General features: G+C 37.4%; 1 protein-coding gene across 1 annotated transcript; it reads right to left on the bottom strand.

The window, feature by feature from the left end:
• Nucleotides 1-2,979: 2,979 nt before the first annotated feature.
• On the bottom strand, nt 2,980-3,918 carry LOC103566018 (olfactory receptor 2H1-like). The gene has a single exon (XM_008542231.2). It carries the CDS (start codon nt 3,916-3,918, stop codon nt 2,980-2,982), a length of 939 nt encoding a protein of 312 aa, XP_008540453.2.
• Nucleotides 3,919-19,950: the final 16,032 nt, after the last annotated feature.

Here is a 19,950-nt window from a genome sequence, read left to right as displayed (position 1 = left end):
TATAAATGGAATCATACAATATGTGGCCTTTCATGTCTGGCTTCTTTCACTTAGCATAATGTTTTCAAGATTCATTCGTGTCGTAGCATGAATCAGAAGTTCATTCCTTTTATTGCTGAATAATCTTCCATTTTGTGGATATAGCACATTTTGTTTATCGATTCATCAGTTGATGGACTTTTGGGTTATTTCCACTTTTTGACTATTATGAATAATGCTGCTATGAATATTCATGGGCAAGTTTTGTATGAACATATGTTTTTAATTCTCTTGGATATAAACCCAGGAGTGAAATTGCTAGATCATATGGTAACTCTATATTTAACCTTTTGAGGAAGTGCCAAACTGTTTTCCAAGCAGTTGTAACATTTTAAATTCCTCACATCCTTGCCAGCACTTTCTTTTCCTTCCTTCCTTCTTTCTTTCTTTTTTCAAATTAGTGAGTGTGAGCGGCATCTCACGTGGTTTTCATTTGCCCTTCCTTGATGGCTAATCATATTGAGCATTTTTTCATGCTTATTGACCATTTTAAAAAATTGGGTTGTCTTTTTATTATTGGGTTGTAAGAGTTCTTTATACATTTTAGATACAAGTCCCTTATTAAATATTTGATTTGCAAATATTTTCTCTCATTCCGTGTTTACTTTTCACTTTCTTTCTTTTTTTTTTTGAGGAAGATTAGCCCTGAGTTAACGTCTGCTGCCAATCCTCCTCTTTTTGCTGAGGAAGACTGGCCCTGAGCTAACATCTGTGCCCTTCTGCCTCTACTTTATATGTGGGACACCTGCCACAGCATGGCTTGACAAGCAGCGCACAGGTCCCTACCTGGGATCTGAACTGGTGAACCCCAGGCTGCCAAAGTGGAAGGTGCAAACTTAACCGCTGTGCCACCGGGCTGGCCCCCTCTTTTCACTTTCTTGATGGTGTCCTTTGAAGTACAAAAGTTTTAAAGTTTGATGAAGCGCTATTTATCTATTTTTCTACTATTGCTCATGATTTTGGTGTCATATCTAATGAACATTTGCCAAATTCAGGTCATGAATATTTACCCCTATGTTTTATTCTACAAATTTTATAGTTTTTTTAATATTTAGATTTTTGATCCATTTTGGTAATTTTTGTATGTCGTGTGAGGTAAGGGTCCAACTTCATTTTTTTGCATGTGGCTATCTAGTTGTCACAGCACCATTCACTGAAGACACTTTTCTTTCCCCATTGAATGATCTTGGCTCCCTTGGTATTGGCAAACTTGTTAGCAACCTTGTCAGCAACCTTGTCACTTGACCATAGACATATGGGTTTAATTTTGGACTCTCAATTCTATTCTGCTGACCTATGTGTCTATCTTTGTGCCAGAACCACTTTGTCTTGATTGCTTTTGGTTTGTAGTATGTGTTAAAATTGGGAAGCCTGAATCTTACATTACTCTTCTTTTGGGTCCCTTGCAATTCCATATGATGTTTAGAATCAGCCTGTCAATTTGCACAAAAAAGTCAGCTGGGTTTCTGATATAGATTGTGTTGAATCTATAGATCAGTTTGGGGTATACTGTCATCTTAACAATAGTAAGTCTTTTGATCCATCAACATAGGATGTTTTTCCATTTATTTAGATCTTTAATTCTTTTGAAAATATTTGTTAATTTTCAGGGTATAAGTTTTGTACTTATTTTGTTAAATTTATTACTAACTATTTTATTCTTTTTGATACTATTGTGAATAAGTTTTTTTCTTAATTTTATTTTTGGATTTTTCATTGCAAATGTATAGAAACACAATTGATAATTGTATATTGATCTTGTATCTGGCAACCTCGCTGAACTCAAGTTATTAGTTCTAGTAGTTTTTAAGATAATTCCTTAAGATTTTCTGTATACAAGATCATATCATCTGCAAATAGAGATATTTTAACTTCTTCATTTCCAACCTAGATGCTTTTTATTTCTTTTTCTTATCTAATTTTCTTGGCTAAAACCTGCAGTACAATGTTGAATAGAAGTAGTGAAATAGACATCATCCTCCTCTTGTTCCTGATCTTAGGGGCAAGCATCTAGTCTTTCACTATTAAGTATGATGTTAGCTGTTTAGGGGGGTTTTGTAGACACCCTTTATCAAATTGAAGTTCTCTTCTATTCCAAGTTTTATTTTGAATGTTTTTATCACGAAAGGGTTTTGGATGTTGTCAAATGTTTTCTCTGCATCTATTGAGATAATCATGTGATTTTTATTTTTCAATCTGTCGATAAGAAGAATTACATTAATTGATTTCCAGATGTTAATCCAACCTTGCATCCCTGGGATAAATCCTACTTGGTCATAGTATAATTCTTTTTTTATGTTCCTGGATTTGGTATGCTGTATTAATATCCTAAGGGGTATAGAGTAGAAGCCTCATAACCCATCAAAATCTGGGAGGTAATAAGGAATTGTCTCCTGACAGCCTCCTGGAGGATATAAGAAGGAGAGTAAGAGACGGCTTTGAGGCAGATCCTAACAAGTCTTCCATTCTGTCATGTTCCAGGAGGATCAAAAGGCGTCCTGCCAAGTCTCAGATTAGCTGTGCTTCAAGCCTTTGCTTGTGTGATGTATGTAGATATGTGTAAGGACTCCAGAGTGTCATGGTGGAGCTATCTCCCTATACTGACATAACAGTTGAACAGAGATTATATAGCCAAAAATGAGCATGACAGAGTTAGGGAATCTGTAGAAGGCAAGACAGTAAAAACAGGAAGGATAACAGAAGAAATAATGAGAATGGTCAGGCTTGACAGCGTTTGAATTTAAGGTATCTTATAGAGATACCTACTTCCTCTTAACTCAGTTTCTGTCTCTCTCTCTTAAATGCCACGTTGTTACACAGTGACACACTGCAGTGGCTCAGGTGTGTGTGGAAAAAACAGTGGACTGAGGAACTCACCACTCTAATAAATCATGAATAAAATCTTCATAATTTAGAAAGCACATTAAGCAGCTTTCTCCTTCAGCTCTCTCTGGGGTCCTCATCCTTCCCCAGCAACCTCCTGAATGCCCTCTTTACTTCCTTGTTCCTCAGGGTGTATATCAGAGGGTTAAGTGAAGGAGTTCCTACTGCATAGAAGAGACCAAAGAACTTGCCTATCTTCTGGGCATAGCGATTTTTAGGCTGGAGGTAGACAGCAATGACTGAACTGTAGAAGATAGTGACAACCATGAGATGGGAGGAGCAGGTCCCAAAAGTCTTCTTCCTCCCTTTTGCAGAATTAATCCTTAGTACTGCACGGGCAATGGCACAGTAAGAGACAAGGACGAGGCTTAGGGGCACAACCACGAGAATGACACTGGACACAGCTAACTGGATTTCATTAAAGGTGGTATCTCCACAGGATAGTCTAATTAGAGAAGGGACTTCACATAAAAAGTCATCTATCTTCCGGTGGGGGCAAAAGGGCAGGCGGAGCGTGGGTGGTATCTGTACTATTGATTGGACAAGACCCATAACCCAGGCTACAGCCACCAGCTGCCGGCACAGGCGGGGGTGGATGACGGTCGCATAGTGCAGGGGCTGGCAGACAGCCACATAGCGGTCAAAGGCCATCACTGTCAGGAGGATGCACTCAGTGGTTCCCAAGGACATGAAGATGAAGAGTTGGACAGAGCAGCCAAGGAAGCTGATGGTCTTCTTTGGGTCCCAGAGGTTGAGCAGCATCTGGGGAACAAAAGTTGTGGTGAAGCAGAGGTCCAAGAAGGAGAGGTTGGAGAGGAAAAAGTACATAGGAGAGTGGAGCCTGGGGTCCAGCACAGACAGCAGGATGATGAGTGTGTTGCCCATCAGAGTCAGGAGGTAGGAAGTGAAGACAATGATGAAGAGGGTTCTTTCAAGTCCTGGGTATTCAGAGAAGCCCAGAAGGAGGAAGTCCACTGGGGAGCTTTGGTTGACCATGGCCTGCTCCTGTCCAGACCCAGAAGGATGAGAGAAGTCAGAGCAGTGTGTTCCAACCTGTCTTAGCAAAACTGTCTCTGCGTACTTGTCGGGTCATAGCAGGAGGATGTTTCTCTTCCCTTCCTCTCAGTCAGCGTTTCTTTACAGGCACATCACAGTCCAGTGGCTCCTTCTCTTCCCCTGTTCCTCCTGGTCAGATGTTGTCTAGGAGGAGGAGGAAACCACAAATATGCTGGAAAACAGATGGAGCCTCACACTGGTACCTCAGACTTACTGGTTGAAGGCAAAAAAAGCTGATGTGAAATATGGATTAATGAAATAATTTTTATTAATTCAATAATCAATTATGGAGCACTTATTTTGTTCCGAGTACTGTGATAGTTCCCAATATTCTCCTAAGTGTATCCAGGAAGAATTAGCAAAGAAATCCTTTTGACTGAATTTCACTTTCATAAATATCTACTCAGGGTTATTTTCTACTCTGGGGCATATATTTCCTGGAATCATTCATGTTTTATCTATATTACCCTTATTTGGAGGGGAGCCACTAGAGGTAAAATCATGAATTAAGGAGATTTCTCCTTTGTGTGAAGTGACCCCACCACAGAGACATTAATTAGATGATTTTGTCCCCTTAAAAAAGTTATGGTTTATTAACAAGAGCATTCCCAACAAAGGAAAAGCCCTAACCTCAATTTAACATTATGTGCAATATGGCAAAAATAAGACCAAAAATGCCGCCAGTTCTTTGTTCTGTAACTGCAAAAATCTCCAATATTGCAGCTTAGAAACAAGAAAGGTGAGATAATTTTTAAATATTTTCCTTTTCAGACAAGATTACATCAATAGCAAAATACGCAGAGTTGAGATTGAGATATTGAAGTAGAATTTAGAATTTTTTAATGCTTCCTTAATTCTATTCACTAGTTGAATCTTAAAAAAACATTTATATATACATTTAAAACTTGCAGAAAATTTCCAAGAGTAGTCTAAAAGGCTCCTGTATAAACTTTATCCATATTAACAAATTGTTAGTATTTGCTACTTTTTATTATTTCACCTTTTTCTTTATACATGGAATTATATTTATTCTGAGCTACTGGGTAGCGGGTTACATACATAATGCCTCTTCATGCCTTCATATTTTAGCATCTTGTTTCTAAGCAAAAGGAAATTTTTTTTGTGTAAACACAGTACAGTTACTAAATATAGGAAATCCAACACTGATAAAATATTATTATGGACTCTGTAGTCCATACTTATAATTTTTCTAATAATGACCTTTATTGCAATTTTTCTCATAAAAGATCCAGTCTAGACTTCTTATGACTGACCTTGTTCTTTTTAGTAGTCTTTCCTTAGCCACTGAAACAACGTCTTAAAGTATAGAGTGATGGGTTCAGGCCTCACCAGGAGAAGCTGAGAGGGTGGAGGGAGTGTGGCCTCATGCACATGATAAACACTGGGAAATACATGGAAAATTGTCAAGACCCCCAGAAACTGAAGGCAAATAAAACAAAGATAATGGGTAGGTGAGAGAAGGAAGTCTGAAGATCAAAGGAGGAATCTGAGTGAGTGAGTCAAAGAAAACCTTCCAGAGGTAGTTTTTTAAAGATTTTTAAGGTGACCTGGATCTTTGCTATGAAAGACTGTGTTGGGACACAGAACATGAGATCAAAGATGGGAGTGGGATGTGGCAGCCACCCTGGCAGTAAAGAGGTAGGAACTGGGGGTCTTCTGAAAACAGACAATCTTAGGAAGGTCTTTTAGGGGATGAGGTGGCAAGCAACTTGGTGGCCTTGTTGGCAGAAAGTGCCCTGGGAGTTTACAGGATGGTGTGATCATCTCTCCATCTCAGGGGCTCCATTTTGTCTTAAAAGATGCATCTTATTCTGTTTCTGTCGGGACTCCCTCTTTTTTTGTTTTCTTCCATGTTCTTTTCTCCATCATTACTTTTCCCCTTTAGGAGAGGATTTGTTTCCTTTTTCAAAAAATGTTAATTATTTGAACAAAAGAGTGTATATAATATGTCTATGGATTTTGCAGAATAATAAAATGAACACATGTTGTACTTTCCCTCCTATCCCCAATTTAAGAATGGAACGAATGTTGCTAATATCTTAGCAGCCCTCCGTGTGTCCCTCCCCGATCACATTTCCTTTATTCTCCTTGAATAAGTAAATGCTATTCTGATTATTTTAAATCATCATTCCTTTCAAACTTTACAGTTATCATACCTTTTATATCACAGCAATTGCTCACCATATTTTATTTATCCATCAACTTTAGAATTTTTCACATTTTTATTCTCTTGGCTACGTATTGTCTCAATTTTGTATGTTTCTGAATCTCTGCAGTGTTTATCTTCCTTTAGCTCTCTGTTCTCTCCTGTTCTTACTCAAAGCATATCTTTCTACTCTCCTTCTCTTTATCCTGCTTTTGTCTTACTCCAACAAAAGGCAAGCCCTACTTTTCCAACTTCCTATTAATTCCATATTCATGTATACGTTCATTCCTTTGTTGGTCACCAAAGAGCCAGTCACTTACTAGGTGCTACAAGGTTATGAGATACAAATTCTGCTCTATAACCCACTAATGATAACCACCTATTGCCTTAGCAGTTACCATTTGTTGAGTGCTTCCTATGTATCAGGTACTATGTTAAAAAACTTCCTGAAAATCCTGAAAAATTTCCTGAAAATTTCCTGATCTGACAACAACCCTGAAAAATAGTTAACATTATTCCTTCTTTGCAGACAAAACAGTCTCAAATAAGTTAAGTAACTTGCCCAAGGTTATTCACTTATCCAATTAGTGCCAGGGCCAGGATTCTAGACCCTGTTTGATTCAAACACTACTGAGGACGTGTGGAAATGGATGGGCTGTGGGAGAAGAATACGCTTGTAACTTACCCACAGTAAAGTCAGAATCTCCTCAGTGCCTTGCTGCCAGAGCTTCCCTATGACTAGGAGCTTCTGGACTGGTTGGAGCATCCACTTGATTCTCACATTGAGAACTAAAGGAAAACTATAGAGAAAAATTATACCTGTGAAATTGGTTAGAGCTTAGATTTGAAGTAAGAGTATGATTGCTGGTGCTTACTTCCCCAGCCATTTTTCAAAGCACTTCACAGTATATTGCTCCTTATAACAACTTTAAGAGGAAGGTACTCTTAGCTTCCTTTTCAGAGAAAGAAATGAAAACACACAGAGGATAAATTTCTTGTTCTGGAAAGTGTGGCTAGTAAGCACCAGTGCTGAGATTTGAACTCAGGTCGGCTGACTGAAGAGGTTATACAGTAACCACATCTCACCATCACTTTGCTATGGTGTGAAGACAGAGAGAGCTCCTTACTATGGAGGTTTTCGCTATTAACCTCTCCTCCTCAATGCAGAAAATTACCTTCTCTTTTAGTGGTCCTGGAGGTAAAAAAGGAAGCATGATGAGGTGATGGAGGGAGGGATCCCAGGACTCCCATTCCGTGGAGAGAAACAGCTCATTAATTCTGCCAAGACTAGGGGCCTCATTCATAAGTCACAATTAATCAGCCATTGCCACTAATGATGGTTAAACAGAGAGGGGAGGATCTAGAGGAAATGTGCCAGCAATGATGCTCCCCTTGGTAAATAAAAGGTCAACCTCTGCTCCCCTGTGTAATTGAGGAGTACAGGGGTATTGTTTTCTTTTTGCCACCATCTCCTGGGTGTCCCATATTTCCAGTCTTTCCTCACAAGCCTCTACTGTGCTTAATCAATACCTCCTTACTTTGGTTTATTTCCTTCCTCCTTTTAAGTAGAAGTATAATTTACATAATAGAATGCACAGATTTTAAAGCACAGTTCACTGAGTTTTGGTAAATGTGTACATCCAGGTAAACATTACCCTGGTGAAGATATAGAACATTTCTATCACCTAAGAAATTCCTCATGTCCGTTTATGATAATTCTCTCCACTCCATGCTTTAAGTAATCACTGATCTGATTTCTATCATTTTAGATTGTTATGCTTGTTCTAGAACTTCACATACAAGATTGATTCAATGCACACCCTTTCGTGTTTGGCTTCTTATACTCTGCACAACATTGAGATTCATCCATGTTATTTTGTGTATAAACAGTCCATTCCTCTTTTATCACTATTATTCCATTGTATTCCACTGTATAAATATGTCACAATTTGTTCATCCATTCGTAAACCCAAATAATAGATATTTGGGTTTATGGTGGTTTTCAATTAGTCCCCAAATTCTTTGATATTTCTCCCTTCACAAGGTAGAGCCTACTTCTCCTCTTCAGTGTGAATTGTACTTAGTCACTTGTAACAAATAAAAAGTGGCAGAAATGACGGTGTGTGACATCCAAGACTAGGTCATAAGTGACATTGTGACTTCCTTCTTGTTTTTTCTTTTGGATTGTTCATGTCATCCACCATGTCATGAAAGCATTCAAGCAGTGGAGAGGCACATTTGAGGAGGAACTAAGGCTCCTTGCTAACAATAAACAGCATGATTGAGACATGTTATAACTGTAACCTCCAGCTTCATCCAAATCTTCTAAAGACTGCAATTCAGCTGACATCTTGTCTACAGCCTCATGAGACACCCTAAGATAGAACCATTGGCTAAGTTGCTTTTGAGTTCAGACTCATAGAAACTATGAGATAATAAATATTTGTTGTCTGAAGCCATTCAGTTTTGGGGTAATTGTTATGCAGCAATAAATAATTGTTTCCAGTGTTGCTTTTATGAATAAATCTGCTATGAATTTTCACGTACAAGCCTTTTCTGGAAATATATTTTCATTTCTCTTGGGTAAGTACCTACAAGTGGAATTTCTGGATCATGTGATAAGGGTATGTTAAACTTTATAAGAAACCTTAAAACTATATTGCAAAGTGTTTGTACTCCCACCAGCAATTTTGAGATTTCCAATTTCTCTACATTCTTGTCAGCACTTAGTATTGTTAATTTTTTGAATTTAGCCATACTAGTGGATATGAAGTGATATCTCATTACAGTTTTAACTTACATTTCTCTGATGCCTAAGTTGTTGAGCATCTCTTTATTGGCTACTTATATTATCTTCTTTCATGAAGCATCTGTTCAAGTTTGCCTATATTTTATTGCATTGGTCTTTTTTTTATTGTGGTAATATTAACTTATAGTATTATATAAATTTTGGGTGTACATAATTATATTTTGATTTCAGTGTAGATTACTACATATTCACCACCCAAAGACTAACTACAATCCATTACCACACACATGTGCCTAATCACCCCTTTCATCCGCCTCCCTCCCCTCTTCTCCTCTGGTAACCACCACTCCAATCTCTGTCTCTATGTGTTGGTTTGTTGTTGTTTTTATCTTCTATTTATGAGTGAGATTATACAGTATTTGACTTTCTCCCTCTGACTTATTTTGCTTAGCATAATCACTCAAAGTCCATCCATGTTGTCACAAATGACCAGATTTCATCGTTTTTTATGGCTGAGTGGTATTTCATTGCGTATATATACCACATCTCCTTCTCCATTCATCCTTTGATGGGCACCTAGGTTGCTTCAAAGTCTTGGCTATTGTGAATAATACTGCAATGAACATAGGAGAGCATAGATCTTTATGCATTGGTGTTTTCATGTTCTTTGCATAAATACCCAGCAGTGGAACAGCTGGATCACATGGTAGTCCTATTTTTAATTTTTTGAGGAATCTCAATACTGTTTTCCATAGTGGGTCCACCAGTTTGTACTCCCACCAGCAGTGTATGGAGTTCCTTTTTCTCCACATCGTCTCCAACACTTATTATTCCCTGTTTTACTAATTATAGCCATTCTAATGAGTGTGAGGTGATATCTCATTGTAGTTTTGATTTGCATTTCCCTGATAATCAGTGGATGTTGGACATCTTTTCATGTGCCTGTTGGCCATCTGTATATCTTCTTTGGAGAAATATCTGTTCACGTCTTTTGCCCATTTTTAATTGGGTTGTTAATTTTTTTGTTGTTGGGATGTATGAGTTCTGTACGTATTTTGGATATTAACCCCTCATCAGATATATGATTTGCAAATATATTCTCTCAATTGTTAGGTTATCTTTTTGTTTTGTTGATGGTTGTCTTTGCTGTGCAGTGGCTTTTTAGTTTGATATAATCTCATTTGTATATTTTTCCTATTGTTTGACTTGCCCAATCAGACATGGTACTTGAAAATATGCTGCTAAGACCAATGTTGAAGAGCATACTGCCTGTATTTTCTTCTAGAAGTTTCATGGTTTCGGGTTTCACATTTAAGTCTTTAATTCATTTTGAATCAATTTTTGTGTATGGTGTAAGATAATGGGCTACTTTTTTGTATGGTGTAAAAAACTGATCTTTTGCATGTGCCTGTCCAGTTTTCCCAACACCATTTATTGAAGAGACTTTCCTTTCTCCATTGTATGTTCTTGACTCCCTTGTTGAAAATTAGCTTCCATAGGTGTGTGTTTGTTTATTTCTGGACTCTCAATCCCGTTCCATTGATCTGTGTGTCTGTTTTTGTGGCAATACTATGCTGTTTTGATTACTATAGCTTCGTAGCATATTTTGAAGTCAGAGAGGGTGATACCTCCAGCTTCGTTTTTTTCTTAGGATTCCTTTGACTGTTCGTGTTCTTTTGTTGTTCCATATAAATTTTAGGATTCTTTGTTCTATTTCTATGAAAAATGTCATTGGAAATTTGATAGGGATTGCAGGTATTTGTCTTTTTATGATGGAATTGTATGAGTTCTTTATATATTTTAGATAAAAGCCCTTTGTCAGGTGAATATATTTTATCTTCTTTAGTCTGTGGCTTCATGTTTCATTTGAAAAAGTGTGTTTCAAAGAGAAGAAGCTTTCAAATTTCATTAACTGAAAACTTATCAATTACCTTTTTGTAGTTAGTGCTTTTGGGTCCTGAGAAATATTTTTCTATTCTAAGGTTATAATATTTTCTCTCATGATTGTTTTTAGAATTTTTTATTTACAGTTTTTATGGTTATTTACATTACCCATTTAAAATTAGTTTTTGTGTATGCAGTGATAGGAGTTCATTTATATATATATATATATATATATATATCTCCAGTTGTTTCAGCACCATTTGTTGAGAAGACCATCATTTCCCCCATTGAATTATGTTGATGTCTTTGTATAAAATCAGTTGATCTTGTATGTATGACTTTGTTTTCAGACTTTCTATGGAGTTTCACTGATCTCACTAGTTGATAGACATTTGGATTTTTTCCACCTTTTGTGTATTATGAATAATGTTGCTGTGAAGAGCCAGTAATAGTCTTTGTGAAGACATTTGATTTCAGTTCTCTTGGGTAGTGCCTGAGAGTGGAATTGCTAGATTGTATGGTAAATTTATATGTAACTTTTAAAGAAATTGTTGAATTTTTTTCCAAAATGGCTCTACCAATTTTGATATATCTTTGCCAACACTAGTACCAGCATTTCATATCCTAATCAATATCTTATATCGTATTTTTCATTATAGTCTTTCTAGTGGATTTGTAGTGTTGTCCTGTGTTTAATTTGCATGTTCCTAATAACCAAAGATATTGATGTTATTAATCATTTTCATATATTCTTTGGTGAATGTCTGTCCATATCTTTGCCCATTTTTAAATTGGGTAGTTTGTCTTATTTTTTGAGTTGTAAGAGTTATTTACATATTCTGGATACAACTTCTTTATCAGATGTATGATTTTAAAGTATTTTCTCCCAGTCTGTGGCTTGCTTTTTCATTTTCTCAATGTTGTGTTTTAAAGAGCTAGAGTTTTACATTTTGATGAAGTCCTATTTATCCAGTTTTTCTTTTATGTATTGTACTTTTGGTGTCATATCTAGGAAAATTTTGCCTTATCCAAGATCACAAAGATTTTCTTCTAGAAGTGTTACAGTTTAGTGGTTACGTTTAGATCTATGATCTCTTTTGAGTTAATATTTGTGTATGATATAAGGTAAAGGTCCAAATACAAAATTTTTTTTTGCATATGGGTATTCAATTGTCCCAGAACAATTTTTTAAAAAGCTATCTTTTCCTCATTGAATCGCCTTGGCATTTTTGTTGTAAATCAATTATCTATAAATGTAAGTGTTTATTTCTGGATTTTTCTGTTATGTTTCATTGACCTATATATCTATCCTATGTCAATATCACACTGTCTTTATTACTCAAGCTTTATAATAAGTTTTGAAATCAGATTGTGTAATTGCTCCAGCTTTGTTCTTCTTTTACAAAGTTGTTTTGGCTATGTTCAGTCCTTTGTTCTTCCATGTAAGTTTTAAGATTAGGTTGTCAATTTATAAAAAAATTCTGCTTCTACTTTGCTAGGTATTGTATCTATAGAACAATTTGAGGAGAATATCTATTTCAATAAGATTGAATCTCCCAATACATGAACATGGACTAACTCTCCAGTTATTTAGAACTTTAATTTCTCTCAGCAATGTTTAATAATTTTCAGGTCTTACACGTTTTGTTAAATTTATTATTATGAATTTTTATGCAATTGTGAATAGAACTATTTTCTTAATTTCACTTTTGGATTGTTCATTGCTAGTATGTAGAATTACAATTGTTTTTTTTTTTTTTAAGATTTTATTTTTTCCTTTTTCTCCCCAAAGCCCCCCTGGTACATAGTTGTGTATTCTTCGTTGTGGGTCCTTCTAGTTGTGGCATGTGGGACGCTGCCTCAGCGTGGTTTGATGAGCAGTGCCGTGTCTGCGCCCAGGATTCGAACTAACGAAACACTGGGCCGCCTGCAGCAGAGCGCGTGAACTTAACCACTCGGCCATGGGGCCAGCCCCGAATTACAATTGTTTTTTAAGTAGTGATCTTATATCCTATGACCTTGCTAACTTATTTATTAGTTCTAGTAGATTTTTTTTGTGGACTTTTTGGATTTTCTATATTCAGTATCATGCCATTTGTAAATACAATTTTCCTTCTTCTTTTCCAGTCTTTAACACTGCTAATTTCTTTTTCTTGCCTTATTGCATTGGATAGAAACTCCAATAGGATGCTGAATAGAAGTAGAAAGAACAGATACCCTTACCTTTTCCAATGTAAGGGGAAAATCTTTTAGACTTTCACAATTAAGTATGATATTAGTTTTAGGGCTTTGGTAGATGTCCTTTATCAGGTTGAGGAAGTTCCATTCTATTCCTAGTTCTTGGGACGTGTGGCTACTGAACTTTTTCAAATGCTTTCTCTATGTATTTTGGGATGATCTCATGATTTTTGGCATTTATCTTATTAATATGGTATGTTATATTAAATAATTGTTAGATATTAAGCCAACTTTATATGTTTGGCATAAATCCCACTTGGTCATTGTATAGAATTCTTTTTCCATGTTAAAGGATATGGTTTACTAATACTATGTTAAGAGGTGTTTTTTTTTTTTTTTTTTGCATGTATGTTCATGAGGGATATTTTTCTGTATTTTTCTTATAATTTTTCTTTTTTGAGGAAGATTAGCCCTGAGCTAACTTCTGCCACCAATCCTCTTCTTTTTCCTGAGGAAGACTGTTCCTAAGCTAACATCTGTGCCCATCTTCTCCTACTTTATATGTGGGACGTCTGCCACAGCATGGCTTGATAAGCAGTATGTAGGTCCATACCTGGGATCTGAACCTACAAAAACTGCGCAGCCGACGTGGAACATGCAAACTTAACTGCTGTGCCACTGGGCTGGTCCCCTCTTATGATGTTTTTAACCTGGCTTTGGCATCAGGGTAATACTAGCGTCATAGAATGAGTTTGGAAATGTTATCTCCTCCACTATTTTTGGAAAAAGTTTGTGTAGGATTGGTATTATCTTTTCCTTAGATATTTGATAGAATCCACCAGTGAAACTTTCTGAGCCTGAACTTTTTTTTTTCTGTATGGGAATATCTCAAATTATTAATTCCATTTTTAAACTTGTCATGGGTCTCATCGGATTTTTTATTTCTTTGTGAGTCAATTTTGATAATTTCTGCTTTCCAGGAATTTTAAAATTTCACCCAAGTTGTCTAATTTGTTCCTAACATTCCCTCATAATCTTTTTTATTTCTGTAGGTTTCGTAGAGATGTATCCTATTTCCTTCCCCATGTTGTTAATTTTTTTCTTCTCTATCTCTTTCTTGATCTGTGTAGCTGAAGTTTCTTCTTATTGCTTTGTTTTAAAGAACTAACTCTTGTTTTTATTGACTTACTATGTTGTGGGTTTTTTTTTTTTTTCCTGTTCACTGATTTCTGCTCTGATTCTCCTTCTGCTTGAGTTGGATTAAGTTTACACTTCTTTTTGTAAATTCTTAGGCTGGAAGCTTAGATGGTTGACTTGAGGCTTTTCTTTAAGGCTCTAAAATTTCCCCTAAGTACTCTTTTAAGTGCAGCTCATAAGTTTTGATATGTCTTGTTTTCATTCTATTTTAATTATGTGCTAACTGGTTTGAGGTTTTCTTTTTTGATCCTTGGGCTATTTAAAATTATGTTGTATGATTTCTAAACATTTGTGGATTTCCCACATTTCTTTATGTAATTTACTTCCATTTTGGTGAGAGAACATACCTTGAGACTTGTTTTATTACCTAGCATATACTGATGAATATTCTGTATGTATTTGAGAATTATGTGTAAGTTCTGGTCCTTTTAGGGTTTCAGTGGAAAACCCAAGATGTTTACCATGCCCCCCTAACTTGTCTATCTCCCTTGTGGTAGGAAGTGGCAGAAATCTCTGCGTGGTTCTTTCAGCCTTCCAGATGTTATTTTGTTCCTGGACTCTTTAAGAGTTTGCCCTGTACATCTGTAGGTCAATGGTCAGCCAGGGTTTTGAGAGAACTCTCATCTAATTTTGGGGTTTGTCCCTTTGTAGCTCCCTCTTTTCTGTTTTTTTTTTTTCCCTTAATTTCCAGATACTCTGGCATCCTTTAGCTAATAAGACAGCAGCTTTCTGTTTGAGCTGTGTCTACCACGCATGCACTGAGGAGTGCCCTCAGAGAAAAGCTATATAAATGTAGATCTTACTGAGGATTGTTGCAGGAGAGCATAGCAACATTATTGCAAGGCTTTAAGCTTAGCAAGAACAAATTACAAAATGGGTGACTGAGAAATATGCAACTTGCTGATTCTCGTAAATTACTGTGTTAGATTGATTGTGCTTTGGAATCAAAGGCCGGAAGGTAGTATCTTATCAAACATGAAGGCAAGGGGCTTAAGAACGCTGGGCCCTTGCAGGAACGGAACGGCTTCTGCATAACTTGCCAGATTGTTTGTTCCCAGGATACTCCTCATAGAATGGCCTTGTGTAGGGCTGGGGTACATTGAAGGGGGGAAGGTTAGAACTGCTGAGCTTTGACTTGCATGTTCCTGCTGGCATGAGTTCCTGCTATGCTTGTACTTTTTGGCCTGCAAATAAATACGTGATGATCAGAGGGACCTCACCTCAGTCCTAGAGGCTGATGGTCACCTGTCCCATTAAATAATATAGAGTGTGTTTTGTCTATTATATAGACGTGTTCTGTACATTCATTCCGTCCGCCCCTTCTGCTGGCTGCCTAGCTGGTCTTGGCAGCAAGGATGGTTCCCTTTTTTCAAGAGTGGAGGGCCCTCTAGTTTCTCCTTGCTTTTGATCACTCTCCACTGACTTCAAACAGTTATTTATTTGTCTACTTATTTATATTTTTGAGTAAGATTGGCCCTGAGCTAACATCTGTTGCTAATCTTCCTCTTTTTTTTCCCTCCCCAAAGCTCCAGTACATAGTTGTATATCCTAGTTGGAGGTCTTTCTAGTTCTTCTATGTGGGATGGCTCCACAGCATGGTTTGATGAGCAGTGTGTAGGACCACGCCCAGGATCCCAACCGGCAAACCCTGGGCTCCTGAAGTGGAGCATGAGAACTTAACCACTCAGCCATGGGGCTGGCCCCCAAACAGTTGATTTTTTTTTTAATATATATTTTATTTTACAGAATTTATAATTGTTACTGGCAGGAGAGTTAGTGCAATGCAGGCTACTCTCTTTGTTGTAAATTTTCAGATTCTTTTATCATTCTCTCTGTGTTGGACTACAGTGTAGGAACAGTGAATTCTAGAATCCTATGGCTGGAAGAGCCCTCAGGGCATTGTTTAATCTTCATTTGATGCATCAAAATCCCCTTATAACTCAAAACTTTTTGAATCATATCAGATCACTTTTTTCCCATTCCGTGTTTTTCATATCTTGTTTTTTTTTGAGGTTATTCTGTGTTAAAACTTGCCTCCCTTGTATGTCCACTTTCTGGTCTTACTTCTGTAAATTAGCAAACGCCTAGCCACAAATCAAATCTCATTTAATCATCACAACAGTCGTGTGATGCAGATACTGTTTTTCCTGTTGTATCATAGACTGCTCATTGTTACCCAGTAGTAGTGCTTTCTCCTCCCACACTATTTCAGTTAGGTTACACTTGCTCAGAATAGAGACTATTTCACAACCTGCCTTGCAGCTTCATGTGGTCATGAGATGCTAGGCAATTGGGTGTAAGAGAAATCTCCTGGCTGTTTCCTGGAGCCTTTCTTAAAATACAGTTGAAGCTCTCTCTTTGGCACCTTCTTTCATCACTTCTGTCACCCTGTTTCCTGAAATGATGATGTAATGGCTGAGCCACGAGCTACTATTTTGGACCACAAAAATGTAGGCCATATTTTAAAAATAGCAGAGTCAAGGAGCCTGGCCCTGAGTTTTTTGTGGAGCAGAACTATTATACTGGCTCTGAATCTTTTACCTCTGGATTTTGATGTGGAGTGAAATATATTTCTACCTTTTTAAAGCCACATATTTTTAGATGACTGTTAATGGTAGCAGAGCCTAATTCTAAGTGAAATCCTCAACTTAAAGAAGAAAGTACTAAGCTTCAGGGTGGTTAAATAATTTGCATGGGGAGTATAACGTAGAGCCTGGATTCACTCCAGGATGGCCTGACTGCTGCAAGTGGATACGAGGCACTGGCCCACATGCCATCCTACACCCACAAGTGCATTAGCTATTCTAGTTACCTCGTCAGTTTTGTCAATTTTCACAGAGTGCCATCAGCCCCAAGAACCAGGCTCACTGATTGTCCTCAAATTGCATTTTTTCTTTCATTTTGGTTAAATTTGGCAACTGATTTTAGCTAGTTTTAGATTCCCTTGCTTTCAGATAATATTGTAGGATATGTTATCAATCTTTCCAACTTTTGTGGTATGTAAAATATTAGTGGGTGGTACATGTGTGGGAGTAGGGAAGGCACAAATTCATGGCAGTTAACCTATTATAGCCATCAGCTTTTCATGGCCATTTGTCTGGCAACTAATGATGAGCACTGAAACTGGTTCCCTTTGGTGCATAGCTTATAGTCAATTCTGTCCTGAGCCAACAATAGCATAAAAAAGATACATACCCCTTCCCACACTATCTGTCTATCTCTCTATCTATCATCTATCTCTAACTATTGGCTAGATAGAACATAAAAAGCATGCAGAACTAAAAAAATAAAAATAGGACAAGGCACATAATGAAAAGTAAGTCTCTTTCCCATTTCTGTTCTTCAGTCAGTTCAGTTTCTCTCTCCAGAAGAAATATCTCCTCCCAGTGATATTGTATGCATATTTCAGCACACGTGTATATTTTCTTCTTTTCCAAATACTAGAACATTATAAATACACTTTGCAACTTTGTATACACCTTTATTTATTTAGTTCCTTACTGGTAAGTGTTTTCATTATTTTATTACAAATAATGCCACATGAATATTCTTATACAGAGCTTATTTCTTACATATATGAGTACATTACTAGGATAAATTCCTAGAAACAGAATTGTTGGACTAGAGGATATGCAGATGAAAATTTTTTAATTTATATTTTTATTACAAACTTTGATACCACAAATGAATATATGTAACATATGTAAACTCTAAAGCATAATAGTGTCATAATGAACACTCATGGTTTTTACATTTTTTTTTTTTTAAAGATTTTATTTTTTCCTTTTTCTCCCCAAAGCCCCCCTGTACATAGTTGTGTATTCTACGTTGTGGGTTCTTCTAGTTGTGGCATGTGGGACGCTGCCTCAGCGTGGTCTGATGAGCAGTGCCATGTCCGCGCCCAGGATTCGAACTAACGAAACACTGGGCCGCCTGCAGCAGAGCGCGCGAACTTAACCACTCGGCCACGGGGCCAGCCCCTCATGGTTTTTACATTTTTATAACGCTTTTATTTCTTACTTATGTGGGTCCTCAACACTGTATTGTTCAGTTTTGCTTGTATTTATTTCCTTATAGAACATTTATGTTTTAGACCATAACATTACTTTATCTTTAATAGAGTGAATACACATTTAAGAGTGAATACACTCTAAAGTGATAAGGTATCATACATTAGAGCCATTCAAAAAATTGCTTTTACCAGACATTAAGTTCTTATAGTTAAACTTTAGACTCTGAATACGACAAGATGAGATCATATCAGAGGGATCGTAAGTGCCTCATTCCCTGTTGAAATTCTTCAAGTAACTCATATTAGCATTTAGATTGGGCTTCATTTCTGTTAAAAAGTGAACACACTCTGAATTTCAAAGTAGCTTACCTCTCTGTAAAGTAGCTTACCTCTATGTAGTTTTGTTTGTCTTAAGATTTATAAAGAGTATCACACTTTATGTAGTTTCCTTGATCTTGTGTCTTTTATTCAGGAGGTTTCTAGCATATGCATCCATATCATTGCTTGCAGATATAATCCATCCATTGTCACCGCAGATGATACTCTACAATTCAGTTATCTATTTCTCTACTACTGAAATGTGTTTGGGTATTTGATTTTGGCATGTCCATTTTTAATTTTGATACTATTTCCAAAGTGTCCTTCCTTGAGAGTGGACAAATTGTTTTTCCCAACCATCAATAAATGAGAAATCCCGGTGGCCTTTAGACTGAGTTTGGTTGGCCTTTCTGAAGCAATATTATAGACATCAAAGCAGTTTTACAAACCCTTTCATGGACATTATTAAAGAGACAGGAAAGAGGCCTCTGCTCCAGGGAGGCCTCCATGGGAGCAGTGACTAGCCCAAGATGCCCATCAGCTGGGGCCACGCTGGGAGGTTTGAAGATAGAGAAGACATTTGTCTTAGAACCTGACAAGATCTCCATAGCATGATTTCACACCTTGTCTGGTTTTCTGAATTTGTTAGAGGGGCAAATGAAAAGATATCTTTCCGCCTGTGACAAAAGTTATTGTAACACAGAGGAAAAAAAATGTCAGATTGACATGTGGTAAGACGCAAAGACTGACAAATGAGGTCTGAGAAGAAATCCTACCTGTGGTCAGCAAACTGGCACCAGGATGTTTGGGAAAAGCCCTGCCCTGGCCTGAGGGCAGAAGGGAATTTCACAGAGCAAGGGAGGAGGGAAAGAGAGAAGAGAAGATTAGAGTCCAGATTTGTTATTCTCATTCCTTGAAAGGACACTGTTTCTCAGAAATCCAGATGCTCTCTGGGTAGGGAATCCTCTGAAGTCCCCAGCTCCAGTGGGCGTTCCTCTGCTGACACCTGGAGTTGCATGACAGTGGCATCGTTAACACTCACAGTCCCGGGACAGCAGTTCTCAGTTACCTTTGCACCAGGCTGCAATCTTGCTCCGGGTTCTTTTTTGTTTTTAAAGATTGGCCCTGAGCTAACACTGTTGCCAATCTTTTTTCTTTTCTTCTTCTTCTCCTCAAAGCCCCACAGTATATAGTTGTATATTTCAGTTGTAGGTCCTTCTGGTCGTGCTATGTGGGATGCTGCCTCTGCATGGCTTGATGAGTGGTGCTAGGTCCGCCAGGATCTGAACCAGTGAAACCCTGGGCCGCCAAAGTGGAGCACGGAAACTTAACCACTTGGCCCTGGGGCCATCCCTTCCTCCAGCTTCTGGCTCCTGCTCTCACAGGCTCTTTGCTTACTTCTGCCAAGTCGGGCAGGATAGAGTGATCTAGGCAGGGCCTTCCAGCTGGGAATACTCTTACCTATAT

Source organism: Equus przewalskii, chromosome 19 (assembly GCF_037783145.1).
Source record: "Equus przewalskii isolate Varuska chromosome 19, EquPr2, whole genome shotgun sequence".
Classification (NCBI taxonomy): Eukaryota; Metazoa; Chordata; class Mammalia; order Perissodactyla; family Equidae; genus Equus; species Equus przewalskii.
The sequence above is the reverse complement of the archived record's forward strand: the minus strand, read 5'-3'. Positions and strand labels throughout refer to the sequence as shown.